Genomic DNA, 18,121 nt, shown 5'->3' with positions numbered 1-18,121 from the left:
AAGCGCTCCTTCCTCCGGCTTACCTGGTCCTCTCATTACTAATGTCAGCCATTCATCTCCTGTCGCTTGAATGCGCCCAGGCTGATTTCGGCCCCCGATTCCTTCGGACTACGGAATCTGAAATCCGGTCTCTCACACTGCCGTCTAGTGCACCAAAGTTCCGTGAGGCGTCGCCTGAGATCCCACTCTTCCCCATCACCAAACATGGAGAAAAGACGAAGGGCACCTGGTCACGCAGCACCATATGGACAGTCATGCACGAGCTGCTTCAAGTCCAAGTGCAAATGCATCTTGCGCTCTGATGGCGATGGATGTGAAAGGTTAGTGCATGCATCAGCCCTTCAAGGGATGAACACCCAGAGATGGGATGAAGTCGGCATCTTGGTAACACGACGCACAGATGTCACCGACTCAAAAAGCCGTGTCACCCCGGTGATGCAATCCGACGACAAGCCGCCGACAATACTCAAAGAGCAAACGCGCGGATTGCGGACCTCGAGGGCAAACTGTCGAGTCTCGTATCGCTGCTACAAGAGCGCAATGTCATCGACAAGGACGCATCGGCGACGTCTGACACCGGAGCAGGCTATGATGAGCCACAGTTGAGAGACACAGAAGAGAGCGATGGGCTAGATAACGACGCGGCTCGCGACCTGAACTCCCAAGAACAGGACGATGAGCTTCAGTATACCGCCTCCGTGCTTTCACCTCCAATTACTGGATCACCCGGTTCGCAGGTAGCAACCACCCCTCTGGCCGCGGTATCGGGGCCATCGACCGGTGCAAGCGCCGAAAACTTGGAGCGCTTCCGGTCCCTGATGCTGCCAAATTTCCCCTTCATCTACTTTCCGTCCGACATGACCTTGGAGAAGCTACAAAGACAACGCCCTTTCCTTTGTGAAGCAATCCGATGCGTAACCCCTCTGTCGGCAAGCGAGAAGCGGACGAGGGCACGTAAGCTAAAGCAAATTCTCGGCGAGATGATGTTTCGTGAAGAGAAAACCTCCAGCAAACACGCGTCTATGGACCTTCTCCTGGGGCTTTTGGTATACATCGCCTGGGGATGGGATCACGTTCTTTCAGGCTGCAGCTTGACAAGGCTCATGACTTTTGCCACGACTTTGGTCGGGGAAATGCGATTGGACAAACCAGCAAGAGGACGGCCGCACCGAATGCAATTCTTCGCCCCAGGGATTCAACACGATGATATCGAGGAAAGGGGAATGACAACGACCGAGGTCCTGGAGTCTCAGCGTGCAGTTCTAGGTTGTTTCGCTCTTAGCTCTGCCGTATCGGCCTACTTCGGCGAGATCGAGCCGCTAAAATGGACGTCCCAGATGAGCGACAGTCTGGCCGCCCTGGAAGCTCATCAGGAGTTATCTAACAAAACTTTGGTTTTCCAAGTTCGTCTTCAACTGCTTTCCACCAGAAGCGCACAAGTCGAGCCCCAGGCCTCAATGACTGGACTGCCATCTACGGCTGTCTTGGAGGGACAAATGTTTTTGTCACAGTTACAAGACATCAGAGCATCTATGGAGTCAGAAAACCTGCCTAAACAAGGTGATAGTAGATTAAAGCCCCGTTCCCGGAGCAAACACTAACCATGAGCTTCAGGTGTACTCCAGGCTCACACACACTACACCGAACTCCGCATCCTCGAAGCAGGATCACAAATTCGACCCCACGAGCCCCCGGAGATGTGTCCTAGACCTCTAACCAACATGACGGCTCTTCCAAGCGACAGCATCTTTTGTCTCTGGAAGGCAGAACTCGCCGTTAACGCCTGCGCGAGGGCCCTCCTGTGTCTACCCGCCTCCGCCTTTCTCGGCGCGTCGTTTATACAGTCAATCCAGTGGTCTCACCTAGCCAACTGTATTGCCATTCTTTGCCATCTCGCCAAATCTTATCACCACCCTGGCGCGGATCCTGCTGTTAAGAGGGCCATCGGCGAGCTTCCCGGTGTTCTGGATCGCTTGGCTGATAAGTTGAGTAATGCTACTGCCGAAGCTGGGGAGAATGGGCCAGATGATGTGCTTACACAACTCGCGGATGGGATGCGCAAGTTTCGTTCTTTGATCGATGTGGATGCAGACAATTCCGGGGTAGAATCTGGGTCGGGTACTGCCATCTCAACGGTGCCATTCCGGAATCCTGGGGCGTGGTTGGGGCACATCTGGGATGATTTGAGTTCGTAAACATAGTATTTCTAAACAATTGATGAGATTTTACTTTCTATAAAATCGAAAAAGTCAGAATCATTTACAAATAATTGAATACCTAAGGTAGGCAGTAGTGAGTTTTCAACAAGGGCTCCAGACGTAGATGGGCCTTGGCAGACCGGATTTCAGAATCCGGCCCGGATAACAGTCGGTGAGACTTCACACCCGTTGTGCCCCTTTCGTCCCGCAACGCCTTACCGGGCAGACTCCAGGCCGAAATTCAGCTGATAAATGCAACAAGGAAGGAGAAAATGGAGGAATGTCGCAGATTAGCGGAAATTCGAATCACTCGCCCGCAAATCCTGTCCGGAATAGCACACTTATAAAGATGGCCTCCCGGCGGCCCGTATTTTGGCTTTACTATCCATCACAAGCTAAACATATCGCAAGAAGTATTGGGCTAAACGACTTATTTTTCCGTTCAAGATGGCTGTCTCATCCTCCGACTCAACCGGGCCACCGAAGGCTTCCGTTACTGATCAGCAACCGCCAGAAACTTTGACCGACACCTCTCAGCAACAATCAGATGCCGAGAAAAGTGGATTGGACGGTCACGCGGCGGAGCCTGCAGATGTACTGAACTATCCCAGCGGTATCAAGAGTGCCCTGATAATTCTCCCACTCACTATGGCCTACTTCCTCCTTTTTCTTGACCTAGCCATTGTTTCAACCGCGACCCCGGCGATCACCTCGCGCTTCAACTCCCTCATAGACGTGGGCTGGTACGGAGGCGCATACCAACTGGGGAGCTCTGCGCTACAGCCTCTGAGCGGCAAGATTTACCAGCACTTCTCTGCGAAGGTGAGACGGCCCAGGCCCTAGGGCGTACCCCATTCTGCGGACCATTAACAATGCTGCACAGTGGTCTTTTCTCGCCTTCTTTGCCATATTCGAAATTGGTTCGCTGATATGTGCAATTGCGACATCTTCATCTATGTTCATTGTCGGAAGGACTATTGCTGGTGCAGGATCCTCGGGTCTCGCTAACGGTGCCTTGACGATCATCTCCTGCATCATGCCCACCCGAGAACAAGCGAAGTTCTTGGGCCTCAACATGGGTATTGGTCAGCTGGGCCTGGCTCTGGGACCTGTGGTCGGCGGACTGTTCACAGAATATGTCTCATGGCGCTGGTGTAAGTCTTACTGCAGTGACCTCGAACCCCTTACTTTGGAACAGTCTACCGACACTGACGCATTTGATCCAGGCTTCTACATCAATCTGCCGGTCGGTGTCCCAGTCTTTGGGCTCATCCTCTTGTTCCGTATTCCCGATGCCGAGCCCAAGCTCCCAGTCCGACAAGTTCTTGGGACGGCGGTCAAATCCTTGGATCTTCCCGGCTTCCTGCTCATCAGCCCGGCGGCCGTCATGTTCCTACTTGGACTACAATATGGAGGCAACCAACATCCTTGGGGCAGTTCGGTTGTAATTGGGCTTCTTGTCGGCGCCGGAGTCACCTTCATCTTGTTTCTCGTCTGGGAGCACCGCCAGGGCGACACGGCCATGGTGCCATTTGCTATGCTAAGGCATCGTATCATCTGGTCCGCAGCAGGAAATCTATTCTTCCTGCTCTCAGCTATTCTTGTCGGCGATTTTTATCTTTCGATATACTTCCAGGCTATTATGAACGACTCGCCATTCATGAGTGGAGTTCATTTATTGCCGACTACGCTTGGAATGGTCCTGTTTACCATGATTTCAGGTGTTATGAGTACGGTTCCAAAGTCTCAACTGTCGATAGTGCTGGCTGACTTCTTGTCCTAGTTGAAATGCTCGGCTACTACCTTCCTTGGGTAGTGAGTGGAAGTTCAATCACGGCCATCGGCTATGGGCTCTTATCGACTTTGAGTCCGACAACTCCTGCCGCGAAGTGGATCGGGTACCAAGTATTTTATGGGGTGGGAAGTGGTGCAATGGCATCGTCTGTAAGTCTGCTGACTTTATATGTCTTGATTGAATAATGCTTACCATCTTGTGTACAGGCCTACATCGCTGTTCAGAATCTCGTCCCGGCCCCTCAGATCCCCGTCGCTATGGCCATCATCATCTTCACGCAGAACATCGGTGGAGCCATCACTCTTCTTGCCGCAAACTCCGTATTCAGCAATTCTTTGAGAAAGGAACTACAGGAGCGGGTCGCCTTGATTGGCATAGAGCCGGATGTGATCATCAATGCTGGAGCTAGCTCTGTGCGGAAGCTCGTTTCTGGCGACCAACTCCGCCATACGCTGCAAGCCTATAGCAATAGTGTTGATAAGGTCATGTATTTGGGTATTGCAGTCAGTATTGCCACCTTTGCCTTTGCGTGGGGTCTTGGATGGAAGGACATTCGAGTTGAAAAGAAGCTGAAGGCCATCAAGTCCGAGGCAGATGGAGAACAGTCACTGAAGCGGTAATGAATGGAGGATTAAACATCTGATACTCGAGTAACAACCCACCCATCAAATTAATACAAAGCTACTGGCAGACTGATAGAATACACAAGTTCATCAAATGGAGCGGGATCAATTGATAATCTACTGATCCTGGGACGGAAAATGATCTCGATGGGTTAATGCAATAGCCCCTGTGTCGACGTAGTATTCGAAGGAAGACATGATTGGCGGTCGTTGAGGCCCCATTGGACGGAAATCGAAGTATCCTGGAGTAGCAGTAAGGCGTAGTGGAGGCCCCATGGTAGGTGGAAAGCCTGGGACTGAAGGTCGTAGATATGGCGTAATGTCGAAACAATTCTTCGTGCAGTGCCTGAACATGATGACTGGCTTGAACTTTGGCATAGCATCAAGTTCGGCCATAACCCAAGGATGACTCTTGTTCCAATGTAGGCCTTTAAAGTTGATCCTGGCAGGGTCGAATATTTCCAAGTCTGCTGGCGGCTCCCAGAGCAACTTCTTTGGACCCTGTATGCTGGCCCAACTTTCGGTGTATCTGTAAAACAGCCAGAGATCGCAGACATCCTCGTTCCATATATGTACCTTATGCTGGAACGCATCTCTGTTTAATATCTCGCGGAACATTGTCTCAGATTCCCCGTCGCCCATGCCATGTCCGATAAAAGGAAGCCCATCCTCCCATAGATGGTGCATTCTTTCCAGAGTATCGTGGTCAAAGGGGCTTGCCAGACGAATTGGGTTGTCGAATAGATGCTTCCCGGCCACGATCTGGGCTGGAGCGTGAATGTTGAAACTCATCAAGCAGACAAAACACTCTTTGAGAGAACCCAGCAGCTGTAAATTTTGGGCCCATCTCTGGCGAAGAAAAGGTTTCCCACGGTAGTTGCGCTCTAGGCCGTTGGAGAAGGTCTCCGACAACAGGAGCTCATTAGTGATCGAGACACTCTTTGCGAATTGAGCGCAGGCGGTCAGAGAAGGTACCGGGGTTGGCTCGTCCTCGATGGCAGTTACAGAGTCATATTTCAGATCCCAGTTCAGGTGAATGACATCTTCATGTTGAAACCATTGTCCTCTGATCTTGTTGAAGGTGTCGTTGGCTTGACTGGGGTGAAGCTTTTTGTCCAGATAGCATCCATTCTCCTGGACGACCTGCCGGGCTTCTCGGCAAACTCTGCCGACCGCTGGTGGTCCGCCATTGCGGCGCGAAGCATTGCGCATGTCGCATAAGCGCTTATTTGACAGCCAATGTGGCAGGCTTTCTTGGCGCGTTGGGTACGGCGCGTCAAGTTCTGTCACATGGTCGGCGGGAATTGAGAACTGCCAAATCTTGAGGCGCAGCTCTAGAGGTAGCTGTTGGAAAACGGTGAACTGGGTCGCCATCCTGAAAAAAGAAGTAAGGGAATAGCACAAGTTATTGATGATTGATTGATAATCCGGTCTGAAATAAAATCAGAAGATGCTTTCAATTGTAGTCCGAGGAGACGGGAAATCGTATTGATATAATTTCCACCAGTTCTTAGGGTAGGAGAGGGTGTATTTGAAAGCGCTTGGATATTCGCGGCATGAGAAATGGCCTCGACCAGGGCACCTGTCAGTTTGACAAGGGTTCCATGGCTGCCTGGGCCGGTGGATACAGCGAACCGCTCCACCCATTTGGCCTGGCCATGTTCTCTTGATCACAGGCCCCATGTCGTTTCCACCGTCTCACGCTGCAAGATTGACTAAGAGGGAAGAACAAGAATTGCAGTGCTGACTTTTCAGAAAGCATACTAAGAGATACACTTAAAGCACGAGAGGAATATCTGCGGTGGAAGTAGTTGTAGGTTGTGCACCTCCATAATTCGGCTTTACTTGGCCAAAAACACCAACTAGCTACTACTTGAAAATACATGAGAGTTAAGGGACTGAAAGAGATGATCACATATTATGTCGTGGCGGATTTTGACAAAATAGTAAAATGAGCCCTTATGCTGGACAATAGTTTGCCAACGCAGTCTTCGAATTGCTCTGCAGCCTGTCCAGTTACTGAATTACACTGTGATAGATGAACAAGTTTTTGTCAGTCTTCAGCGATTCAATGGAGAAATGTTGCGGTATATTCACCGAAAACAACTTACCTCGTATGACTTGCAGATTGGGCGCTCTTTGAAGTATCCACGAGATGGATGTACGAGGCGCCGTTCATCCCGCTGTTCGGGAGAATCTGTACCGGGTCCAGCTCCGTCCACGTGGTCCTGCCATCAACTGACGAAGTGACGGTCTTAGTGAATGGCGTGTGGCCAGCCTGAGTGAAGCCGTTCTTGACGTTACTCAGCTCCTTGTCCCACTCGTCGGCCTCACGCATCTCTTTGTGACCCTCGACAGAAGTCACGAAACCTTTCCACATGTCCGAGGTGCCATCCCACGCATCAATGTCGACACTCGTGTGTTGCAGAATTATTTGGCGAAGATAAACGATGTTTGCATCCAGAGACTTGATCATATCGTCAAATCTGTAGTTCGCTTTGGGGTCGGTGTACTTCGCTGGGAAGAGCTTGGTGGGGGCCTGCTGTACAGAATAGACCCTCTCTCCTAGGTTGGCCTGAATTGCCTGAACAACCTTGAGGGGATCAGGCAGATCCCCTAAACCTCGACCATCGACAGTCCTGTCATTAAGTACCAGTCGCAAGCAATTGAAAATGTACACGGAAGAACGAATGTCTATCAACGTACCCAATCGTCCACTGAGTGACCGGATAGTTCTTTGACGTCCTTTGCACATATTGTGCAAATTCATCAAAGGAGCAGTAGGTGCCGCTGCTTGATATACACGGAGCGAAGGCTTGCACACCGAGGCCAACGACAGCAACATGTAGCCGATACGTGTAGTACCACATCACCATTTGCCATGGGCTGGCCCTGGTCGACGCGCAAACCTCCGCAGCCAAGTGAAGGAGAGCCCAGAAAACGACGGAGAGCTTCATGATGAGAATTGACCGCGCCACTTTCGTCCACCTCGGGGAGGTCAGCATGAAGATAATTTGGGTGTAAAGGTCTCGCTTACGAAGAAGAAGATATTGGAGCCGATTTGGTTGAGCAATTACACGCTGGCACGAAGATGAATAAAGTATTAGAGCACATCATGCAATATTCCAACGAGGGGGCCAGGAAGTAGATAACCTCTTCTCTTGACTCCATTTTCCCAGCTGGACGATTCCTATTCTGCTACTGAGAAGCTGCTAAGCCCATTGCAATTTTGCGGTCCGGACGCTTGTAGGATTCAACTACTGCTCTCGCCCACGCTCCAGCCCAGGGACCGATGCAACTTTCGCTATCACACGATATCACAGCAAGGATCGCGGCGTTATTGTGGATAGAACTTTGGTAAAATTTGGATGCCTAGACAGAGCCCGATCCTTTCTCAATATCTGAAGTTCTCACCAGAAACTGATTTTCAGCTTCATTCATCCTGATGGTAGGGGTCAAGTCGGCTAAGTCGGCAAAGAGCTAGATAGCCCAACATCTTCTAATTTCCCTCCGGACTTCAGAGATCGGCTGCCTGGCTTCGCATGCCAATGCAAAGATTTTATTGCCGCATCCAACGTTGCTATCCGGTGGTGTTCGGAGCGTTCCGTCGCATTTTGGAACTTTGGTGAAGAAATCGGTCGGGAATATCAGCGCTTGGAAGAAAAGGGACGACACACCGGATGAAAGTGGATCTTCGAACGCTAAGCTTTTGATATCGAGGACCCTGCGATCAGGTGGGGGCATTCCGACTTAGCACACATGAACAAGCTCATGACAGGGCTAAGCGATATCATTTGGCATCTGAAGAATTGCGGCAGGGGCCGCAGGACGGCAAGGCAGCCGTTTAAACGTTCTGAACCTGCAGCAGGCTGCCAAGCAAGTCGGTTCGAATCGAGCTTCTTCGACCCACGTGGGAAGTCACATCCTTGACATCCATGTGGTGAGAGCAGATGGAATGGGTTGAGGCGTCAGCAGTATGGTGATACCTGAGAGACGGCTTCACTTCCCCTCTCACTGAGCGCTACGTAGTCAAAAGCTAGACGTGCCCTCGCCAAGATATTCGTCTCAAGGCAGCCTCATTCACTCTTTACCACAGTATCATTCTCTTGATATCCTGACTTTCATTCATCATGAAGATCTCTTTTTCTTCCGCAGCAGCGTTGCTGCTAAGCATGTCTCGACATGTGCAAGCGAAAGCAGTCTTTGCCCATTTCATGGTAAGTTTTCGAAAAGCTTCTTCATGGTAAAAGACACGCAACCATGTCTGCGATGCTGACAACGATGAAAGGTTGACAACACCGAGAACTACAGCACCTCTTGGTGGAAGTCTGACATGGTTGAGGCAGCTACTGCCGGAATCGATGCTTTTGCTCTGAACATTGCAGCTGGATCAAACATTACCGATGCTCAGCTTCCCAACGCCTTTGATGCAGCCGCATCGGCTGGGTTCAAACTCTTCTTCTCCTTTGACTACGCTGGCAACGGCGCATGGGACAAAGCCGACGTCATTGCTTTGCTGAACAAGTATGTGCACCACAGCGCCTACTTCCAACACTCAGACTCGACGCCTCTTGTGAGCACGTTTGAGGGCCCTGACAATGCTGCTGATTGGGTCGACATCAAGGGATCCGTTGGTTGCTTCCTCATCCCCGACTGGAGTTCTCTTGGCGCGAAGCCAGCCGTAGCATTGGAGGTAAGCCGAACACAGTTAGTGAGGCAAATGTTTGGACGCTGACTCAAAGTAGAATGATGTTGCAGATGGGTTGTTCAACTGGTCTCCTTGGTCCTGGGGAGGCGAGTCCATGGACACATACACCGATGCTTCCTACATCCAGTACCTCGATGGCAAGCCTTACATGATGGGCGCATCCCCGTGGTTCTACACGAACCTCCCTGGGTACAGCAAGAACTGGATGTGGCCCGACCACACCATGAAGCTTTGGGGTGATCGTTGGACGCAGATCATGTTCTTACAGCCCGAGTATGTTGAGATTATTAGCTGGAACGATTTCGGAGAGGTCAGTAGCCCCATACCTTGAAATGCAGGGCACTCACTAACCTCATCCAAGTCTCATTACATCGGCGACATCATCGATACACCTCCCTACCTCAGCAATGGCTACGCTGCTTTTGACTACATCACTGGGATGAAGCATTATCCTCTGAGATGGCCTCTTCAGGTCTGGACCGAACAGTACAAGACCGGAAAGGCCACCGTGAAGGAGGAGAGTCTAGTCCTAGAATATCGTGAGTATTTACGCAGACCCATCGATAGTGCCGCGGACTAACGAAATGCCAGTCCTTCACTCTACTGACGGCTGCAGTGATGGTGGTACTCCCGTCAACACCGCGACTCAGCTCCAGTATGAGTACTCTGCAGGTGATGTCCTCGGTGGTGGCAAGTACATCGGGTACTATGCTGTCCTTGCATCTCCCGGAAACATCAGCATTTCCGTGGGCGGCAAGAACATGGCCGGATCCTGGGCATCTGAGCCCGCCGGTGGTGTCGGCGTCTACTACGGATCGGTCTATGTCGAGGATGGTGCATCTGGAACTGTCGCTGCATCGATCATTCGCAACGACCAGACCGTCTTTGCAATCACCTCTGACAAGGATATCGGCGGCTGTGATGCCGACGGCAATGCCAACTTCAATCCCTATGTCTACGGCGACTTCTCCACCAAGGCTGTCTCGGCGACGGAGACTGCACATGACATCTCGGATCTCGTCTGCACGGCGGGTACCGGGGCCGAAGGCTTTGGTGGCATTTGCGCCATCGTGTGCAAGTATGGATATTGCCCGTCCAGCTCCTGCACCTGCACCAATATGGGCCTTCAGAACGAGGAGCCAAAGATCACCGGAGACGAGGGCCACGCTTTGAGTGATCCCAACTACGAGGGCCTCTGCAGTTGGGTCTACAATCATGGATACACGACTGAGTTTACTAAGTACTGCACGACGGAGAAGAAGGACCTCAGTGCACCCGCCGTTTCGCCATTCTTGCACAAAGCTTGCACGTCCGGTCAAGCTGGCTCGGATGATTCCACCCAGGACCTTTGCGCTTGGGCGTGCGCGTATGGATACTGTATGTTCTTTCTCGTCCATCTGTTTCTTACCGTTCATGAGACTGATACAAACTTCTTCAGGCCCCAACGCAGTCTGCCGATGCACCGGAACCGGCACGTTGCTCTCCTTAGACGATGCTTCTGTTCCAAGTGAGGGTGATGTCGACTATACTGTCACTTTGGCCGACGACTCCAGCATGTTCTTGGAAGCCATCTGCAGCTTTGCCTGCGACTACGGCCTGTGCATTTGCTACAGTGGCTCCGACGACGGTGATGGGGATGGGGCCGCCGAGCCTCCTTGCGACTACTCTCTGACCTTTGACTCTTTGGAGGCTCTGGCTGCCGCTGCCGACTCTTACGAGCCCTACTGTGCCGGGATGTACGCCTTGGGTGTCTTATCGAACAACCATACTGCAACACTTTCCAAATTCAACGATGCCAACAACAACTACGACAGTCTCTTCGGGTATTACGTCAAGTATGTCAAGGGACTGGTTGCGCATAGTATCTGGAGTTTTATGAAGTCTGATGGCTACACGTACTTCACTTGCAACTTCAAGGGCGGTACCAGCACTTTCGACTGCCCCAACCCCAGCACCCTCACCGGCGACTCATACACGACAAACGTCGAGATCGAGTGGACTCTCACCAACGAAACGGGCTTCCACGCGGTGTTGGGCACAACTTACGGCGTTGAGCCGGGCTGGGTCAAGTTTGCTGAGCAAGATATCACGCCTTACTGCGCGCCGCAGATGGTTCAGGGTCAGCCGATTGATACGTGCCATGCCAAACTCGTCAAGATGGACAACTTCCCCCAACAAGCGGATGATATTACGGTGTCGAACCCCAAGAATCTCTTCACGGAGGCTGGAGCCAACCTCACGGCTTTGCCTACCAGTATCGATGCAACTCTCACAGACCTCATGCTTGGACAGTGGGGCGGTTCGATCGAGGACGTAGTCGATGTCTACACCATGCCTGTGGCCCTTGCGTTCCAGGCCGTCAAGGCGATGGAGCAAGTCAAGTCCATCGGCGAGACGGAGAAAGAAGAGGAACAGAAGAATCTGATCCTCCTCATCGTCACTGTTGTTCTAGCTGTCGTTCCCTTCGTCGGCGAGGAGCTCGCTGGAGTAGCTGGACTAGCGGCGCTGGCAAGAGCCATTGCGATCGCGGGCGAAGCAGGAAATGCCGCATTCGACATCTACAGCATGGTAGACGACCCTTCCAGTATCGGATACACGATCTTCGGTACACTGTTCGGGGCTGCGGGAATAGCCAGCTCATTCAGAAATGCCGACCATTTCAGCTCTGCGGGAGAGGCACGAAGGGCGATGGGCGAGGCGAAGGTTGCGCAGATGGGAGATACCTTCAAGGGGTATTCGGAGTTGACGGAGAAGATTGTCAAGTCGTGTAAACTGTAGATTCCCGCTCAGAGGAAACTTTTCTTTGTATTCGTATTCCGCCAGACATCTTCATTTATTCAATATGTTCGACTTTTTTCGTACAAAAGGGGCTCGTTGCATTTCGGGAACCCAATCCGTGATGAACGCCGGGGCTTTGATGCCAAAATGGGCGACAAATATTGTCTCAATCGGTTCGGTCCACTTGTAGAGTTATACGACGTATTCGGCAAAAATCCGGCGATTGCAAAATCGTAGTTGGTGTCGTAGATCGTCGTTCGTGTGTGCCTCGTTGGAAACTCGCAACTCAGCCATTGAATGTTTTGAAGATGCATTCGAAATACATCCTGATGGTCGATCTTTTCTGGGAATCAACATAACAGTCTCTGGCATGCACATCAGCTCGATGAGAACCCGGCGGAATGTAGTTAATATTTGAAGACCTCCGTGAAAGACGGCCCTCCGAAATGTTGGCTCCACGCCGAGACCGAGACCGAGAGCGAAGCCCCGGCGCGATTGCGGGTCTCCCCCCTTATTAGCGCCGTGTCGGGAAAGCTTAAACACAAAACACAGCCATGTTCCGCAGCATCCAGACCACGTAGATACGGGAAATAGGGAAACGATCACTGTAAAGATGACTCGGTATTCGTCGAAGCGTTGGAATATCGCCGAGATGTTCAGTAACACGGACCATTCGGATTCGACCGCCCCCAACATGCCATCCCCATATTGAGAGAGCCGTCTCTCTTCCCCTTCGTTTCTTTGAGCTCTCTTTCGGACTCGCAAGAAACATTTCCTAATCACCAACCAACGAGGCTTTTTTGACAAACGGATTTTGTGGCGTTCTCGACGTCCACCATCGCCGCGCAATCATGGCGAAGCTCCCGAGCAGCCAGGTGCGCCGGGTCGATTCTGATAGCTCGGAAGTCAGCTGGTGAGTAAAGAGTAGCGCCTCGCGTAATTCCCATCATGCCACTTGTGTGGTTTTGCACATGCACCCATCTCGATGGAATCCTCCTGCATGCAGCTGCCTAACCGCCGTCCAGGGGCCTAGACTACCTCCAGGAAGAGAAGATTACGCCCCTCACCTGGATCGAGACCCCCGTGATCTCTTCCGATGAAGACACCGGCGAGGTAAAGCTCTTTGTCAGACACAATGCCAACACTATAGAGCTATTTTCCGATCTCTTCTTCGTCGCGAACCTCGAGACGTTTACGCAGACGCACAGCATCACCAACCTTACCAGTCTTGCGGCCTATCTCGGCTTCTTCAGTATCATCTGGTTCACGTGGTTCCAAATCACGCTTCACGATGTCAGGTTCTCAATCGACTCCGGCTACGAGCGGATGTGCAAAATTATTCAGTTCTTGCTGTTCGTCGGGTTCGCTTTAGTTGGCTCATCATTTAGTCCCGGTACAAAGGAACATAACAATGCGGTAAGTCTCCCTGCCTTCAAGGACCGACCGTATTTCTGACGATTATACAGAGCTTTCAACTTCTTTGCAACATTCTTTTCGCCACAAGGCTGCTGCTAGTTGCCCAGTACTCTGTCGCATTGCACTTCGTCCGTAAGAAGACGAAAAGCCTAACATGGCCCCTCTCTCTGACCATCACTCTCTTCATCTTCTCTGGTGGAGCCCTCTACTCCATGACCCCCGCGTTTTCCCCGGAGTCAGGCAACGGCTTGGGTATTTACTACGTGTGGTACATCATTCTAGCTATCGAGGCAGCCATTACTCTCGGTATCTCTTCGGTATGGAGGAACATGGGCTTCAAGCATACGCATCTCACGGAGAGAATGGGCTTATTCACCCTCGTCATTATCGGCGAAGGTGCCATTGGAGCAACCAAGACCGTCGGCAACCTGATGGGGGACACTGGACTTAGACTAGACGCTTGCCTAGTCGTCGGCTGCATCGTTTTCATCTTGGTAAGCAAGCCTCAACTCCTGGGATGAATCAACACCCTAACAAGTAGCAAGATGTTCTGTTGGATGCTGTACTTCGACAATCCCCCCGAGTGCAAGTTTGGTACCGTCCGCCAGCAGATCTGGGCTGTGCTCCACTTCCCATTCCATCTCGGCATGATCGGTGTCGTCGAAGGCTCCCAGCAAATTGCGCTCGCATGGCAGGTTCTCAGCCAGTTTGGCAATTTCTTCAACGACCTCCGCAACCACTGCGTCAACCTCAACGAAGATGGAGTTGCGCTTACAAACGCAACAATCACTTCATTTCAGAGCCTGACCATGCCGAACAGCCTCGAAGTCCGCGATATGATTCCCTTCGTTTACCAGGAGATCTATAACATCGGCAACATGACTGGAGTATGCTCAGCCGCAAATACGACCAATGGCGACGACCTGTTCCTACCTCCGCCTTACAAAGCTCTCACCCAAAAGGTGATCGGAACGCTGTTCGAGTCCTACAACGGGCTGAGCTCAAGTGGGGAGAGCGACCCCGGCGAAATTGCCCAGCCAGCGTTTACGACGGTGTACATCTACTACTGGGCATCGTTCCTGTTTGTGGTCGTCTTCTTTGCTATCTTCATCCTCATCACTAGACACAAGGATCGTCCTCTCAACATCTTCGACAAGGCGGCTGTAGCGAGCCGAGGACTTGCCGCATTACTCGCCGTCGGACTGGCAGCTGGAGCGGCATCAGAAGAGTTCATCTTCAAGTACCTCAAGAGTGCGGCAACACTTCCTACTGTTGCCCTGATTTTCCTTGTTATTCTCGCCATCGATAGAACGACCAAGCATTTGAGTGCAAAGACCCTGAGGCGAAACTTGACAGGGTTGAGCGATTTTGAGAGTTTATCTTCGGAACCTGCGATTGAGTTGTCGCAAGGACGGGACGTCTTGGAGGATCAGAAGGTCGACACCAAGACATGATCTGACCGCCGTCATCATTTGTTTGCTTTGTCATGGGTTGGGATTTGGAATACAGGTGTGAGCGTTTGATTGATTTAAAGAAGGAGACTTCGCTTGAAGTGATGGGAAACGGCCGCGATTCGTGCGCTAGCGAATGCAAACAGCTAATGGGCACATTACGGGAGCCTAAAATTCCGTTTGTACAATACATACCACTATCAGGTGGGCAGGCTCCCATCGAAATACTTAATGCTTCTAGAAAATACAAAACGTGTTGCCTGATCGCGCCGGATCTGAGGGCACACCAACCCCTCCGCTTCGTTCCGCCCCAACCGCCGGGAATCGACGACGAGACCCTCTTTGGCCGGCTATGGCGGCATCGTTTCTGCATCTAGGGGCAATTCCCGTTGCCGGCGCGGGGCTGTTATGGCGGATGAGTGCTGCCTGTGGGCTCTGTATGCAGGGTCTACTAGCTCGTGTCGGGGAAGCCTGGAAATGCAGCCGTGGACAGGGTTTAATGCGAAGTCGGTGCTTTCCAAAGCCTAACCAACAGCTCCAACCGCCGTGTTCAATGACACGATTGATGGAGTTCCAACTGATGTTGGAACCGACAACATTGTACAGGGCATGCATAACGCACCTTCCTATCTTGCACCTTTCGGAAACACGGCTGCTCCGTGAAATCGTCTGCCTGGAATGAGGAGAATTGGTGTTGCCTGAGAGTTAGAAGGTGGAGTATTATAAGATCGCCAAGACTGTTCTTCCCAAACCATGCTCACAACATCTACACCACCTCAGTTATTGACGTCTCAAATTTGAATGGGGTCTCACCATGGCCTCTGCTAAACCCCACAACCCGCCTCAGCTGCCCCCGCTGTTCACCGCAACACCGATTTCCATCCTCGAATCTATCAACGAACTTATTGAGACTTCGAAGCAAGCCCACAAGGACCTCGTCAACACCATCTCGCCCTCCTCTGCGACATTTGCCAACACCCTACTGCCCCTCGCTCACGCCGAGAATGCTCTGTCTTCAGAAGCGACACTGCTGATATTCCTCAGAGATGTGTCTCCCGACAAAGAAGTTCGCGATGCTGCGGCTCAAGCGCGGACAGTCCTTCGGGGTTATCAATTAGAGACATCAATGAATGAGGACGTCTTCAAAATGGTTGACTCTGTCTTTGCCACTGCAGACAAACAATCTCTCGACCCGGAGTCGCGGAACCTTTTGAACAAAAAGTACAAAGAATTCGTCAAGAACGGTCTGCGGATCCCATCTGGCGAACGACGTGACCGTTTCAAGGAGATCCGCAGTCGCATCGATGCTCTCACATCCAAGTACTCGAAGAATTTGGCCGAGGATAACACGGCAATTTATTTCGCCCCCGATGAGCTCGAAGGCTTCTCGGAAGACAGCCTGTCTGAACTTGAAAAGGGACAGACGGGCACGGAGGACGAGGGAAAGCTCAAGATTGAGATACCCATAGACCTGAGCTCCGTTCTCAGGGCAGTGAAGAACCCAGCTACCCGTCAGACAGCTAGGCTAGCATACGACAACCGATGTCCGGCGAATGTTGCTATCTTCAAGGAAGTCGTGCAACTCCGTCACGAAGCAGCACTTTTGCTGGGTTACCCGAACCATGCGGCGCTGAGCGTGGAGGACAAGATGGCAGAAACACCGAATAAGGTGAACTCCTTCTTGAGCTCTCTCCGCTCGAAGTTGACAGAGGCTGCGAGTAAGGACGTTGAGACCCTACTCCGACTTAAGAAGGCCGATGTTAAGGCGAGAGGTGAAGACTTTGATGGGCACTACTTCACTTGGGACAATCCATACTACGACAATATGCTCTTACAACAAGACTTTGCAGTGGACCAGGCCAAGATATCGGAGTACTTCCCACTGCAATCGACTGTGAATGGGATGCTCGGGGTCTTTGAGCAGCTGTTCGGTATGGTGTTTCATGAGATCTTGGATGAGGACAGAGCTTCATTGTCTTCCACTGGTAAAGGAGATGATCTAGTTTGGCATCCTGACGTACAGACGTTCTCCGTCTGGGACAAAGATGAAGAAGGCGGCGGGTTCCTCGGATACCTCTATTTGGACCTCTACAGCCGGGAGGGGAAGTATTCAAATCCAGCCAACTTCAGCGTCGTACCTGTAAGGTTTCTTCCTTCTGTATTCTGTAAACTTGTACTAACACTTTCAGGGGTATTGCGAAGAGGATGAAACCAAACATTACCCATCTACAGCCCTGGTCTGCAACTTCCAGCGCCCAAGCGCCTCAAAACCCACTCTCCTCCGTCACCCGGACGTCGTTGTTCTTTTCCACGAATTGGGTCACGGCATTCACGACCTTGTATCCCGCACCAAGTTCGCACGTTTTCATGGGCCTATGGGTACTGTTGTTGACTTTGGCGAGGCACCAAGCCAAGTCCTCGAGAATTGGTGCTGGACGCCCGAACAGATCATTTCCCTCAGTCACCACTACTCATATCTGTCCGACGACTACCTGAATACCTGGAGTTCTAAGATGGGGAAGAATGAAGATATCGCGCAGCCACCAAAGGCATTGCCGCGGGCAATGGTTGAAAGTCTCCTGAAGGCGAAGCATGCGAACACGTCTCTGGACACTTTGCATCAGCTCTTTATCGGAACTTTCGACATGGCTGTCCATCAACTTAGTGATAGAAGTGAGGATCAGAGTTTCACAACATTGTGGAATCGCCTGCGACGGGAGATCGTCCCGACCGACGACCTCTCCGCCTTGGGTGCTGGCGACGAGTGGGGGCACGGATACACCAATATCGGGCACTTCATGAACGAGTATGACGCTGGGTTCTACAGCTACCTGTTGTAAGTGCTTTTGAGCTTCAGTTTCGAACCTGTCTAATCTGTTGTTTAGTTCAAAGGTTTATGCGCAAGACATCTTCTCCACCGTGTTCAAAAGCGATCCGATGAGTGTCGAAGCGGGTCGAAGGTATCGGTACGGTGTGTTAGAGAAGGGTGGCAGCCAGCCGGAGATGACTACTTTGCAAGAATTTCTTGGTAGGGAGGCGAAGATGGAGGCTTTCTATGAAGACTTGGGTCTTGAATTGTGATAGATCTTGGTTGATCTGTGAGGGGTAGCTATTGAATTACCACTATGCTTTGGTGATCAATTACATCAAAG

At 51.5% G+C, this 18,121-nt stretch overlaps 7 protein-coding genes across 7 annotated transcripts; 5 read left to right on the top strand and 2 right to left on the bottom strand.

The window, feature by feature from the left end:
* Positions 1–204: 204 nt before the first annotated feature.
* CGGC5_v008267 (uncharacterized protein) lies at positions 205–2,195 on the top strand (the record flags this gene model as incomplete). The annotated part of the gene is made up of 3 exons (XM_032025346.1): positions 205–320; positions 401–1,560; positions 1,615–2,195. The coding sequence occupies 3 exons, from the start codon at positions 205–207 to the stop codon at positions 2,193–2,195; spliced, it is 1,857 nt and encodes a 618-aa protein (XP_031891783.1).
* A 450-nt stretch (positions 2,196–2,645) lies between these two features.
* Positions 2,646–4,613, top strand: afoB (Efflux pump afoB; the record flags this gene model as incomplete). Its single annotated transcript, XM_032025334.1, has 5 exons — positions 2,646–3,020; positions 3,082–3,352; positions 3,425–3,928; positions 3,982–4,142; positions 4,200–4,613. 5 exons carry the CDS (start codon positions 2,646–2,648, stop codon positions 4,611–4,613), a joined length of 1,725 nt encoding a protein of 574 aa, XP_031891784.1.
* Positions 4,614–4,733: 120 nt separating this feature from the next.
* CGGC5_v008265 (uncharacterized protein) lies at positions 4,734–5,990 on the bottom strand (the record flags this gene model as incomplete). The annotated part of the gene is made up of 1 exon (XM_032025322.1): positions 4,734–5,990. The coding sequence occupies one exon, from the start codon at positions 5,988–5,990 to the stop codon at positions 4,734–4,736; it is 1,257 nt and encodes a 418-aa protein (XP_031891789.1).
* A 642-nt stretch (positions 5,991–6,632) lies between these two features.
* On the bottom strand, positions 6,633–7,573 carry CGGC5_v008264 (uncharacterized protein; the record flags this gene model as incomplete). Its single annotated transcript, XM_032025310.2, has 3 exons — positions 6,633–6,645; positions 6,728–7,255; positions 7,323–7,573. The coding sequence occupies 3 exons, from the start codon at positions 7,571–7,573 to the stop codon at positions 6,633–6,635; spliced, it is 792 nt and encodes a 263-aa protein (XP_031891790.2).
* Positions 7,574–8,746: 1,173 nt separating this feature from the next.
* Positions 8,747–12,102, top strand: Mutanase (the record flags this gene model as incomplete). Its single annotated transcript, XM_032025299.1, has 6 exons — positions 8,747–8,833; positions 8,905–9,309; positions 9,362–9,634; positions 9,686–9,863; positions 9,916–10,701; positions 10,763–12,102. 6 exons carry the CDS (start codon positions 8,747–8,749, stop codon positions 12,100–12,102), a joined length of 3,069 nt encoding a protein of 1,022 aa, XP_031891787.1.
* Positions 12,103–12,953: 851 nt separating this feature from the next.
* On the top strand, positions 12,954–14,972 carry CGGC5_v008262 (uncharacterized protein; the record flags this gene model as incomplete). Its single annotated transcript, XM_032025288.1, has 4 exons — positions 12,954–13,015; positions 13,128–13,518; positions 13,569–14,012; positions 14,064–14,972. 4 exons carry the CDS (start codon positions 12,954–12,956, stop codon positions 14,970–14,972), a joined length of 1,806 nt encoding a protein of 601 aa, XP_031891788.1.
* An 811-nt stretch (positions 14,973–15,783) lies between these two features.
* Positions 15,784–18,050, top strand: PRD1-2 (Saccharolysin; the record flags this gene model as incomplete). Its single annotated transcript, XM_032025276.1, has 3 exons — positions 15,784–17,109; positions 17,159–17,805; positions 17,855–18,050. 3 exons carry the CDS (start codon positions 15,784–15,786, stop codon positions 18,048–18,050), a joined length of 2,169 nt encoding a protein of 722 aa, XP_031892131.1.
* Between the last annotated feature and the right edge of the window lie 71 nt (positions 18,051–18,121).

Source organism: Colletotrichum fructicola (genome assembly GCF_000319635.2).
Source record: "Colletotrichum fructicola Nara gc5 chromosome Unknown KSG_Nara_v1_contig04, whole genome shotgun sequence".
Classification (NCBI taxonomy): Eukaryota; Fungi; Ascomycota; class Sordariomycetes; order Glomerellales; family Glomerellaceae; genus Colletotrichum; species Colletotrichum fructicola.
Note: the sequence above shows the minus strand (reverse complement) of the source record. Positions and strands in the feature narration are given on the sequence as shown.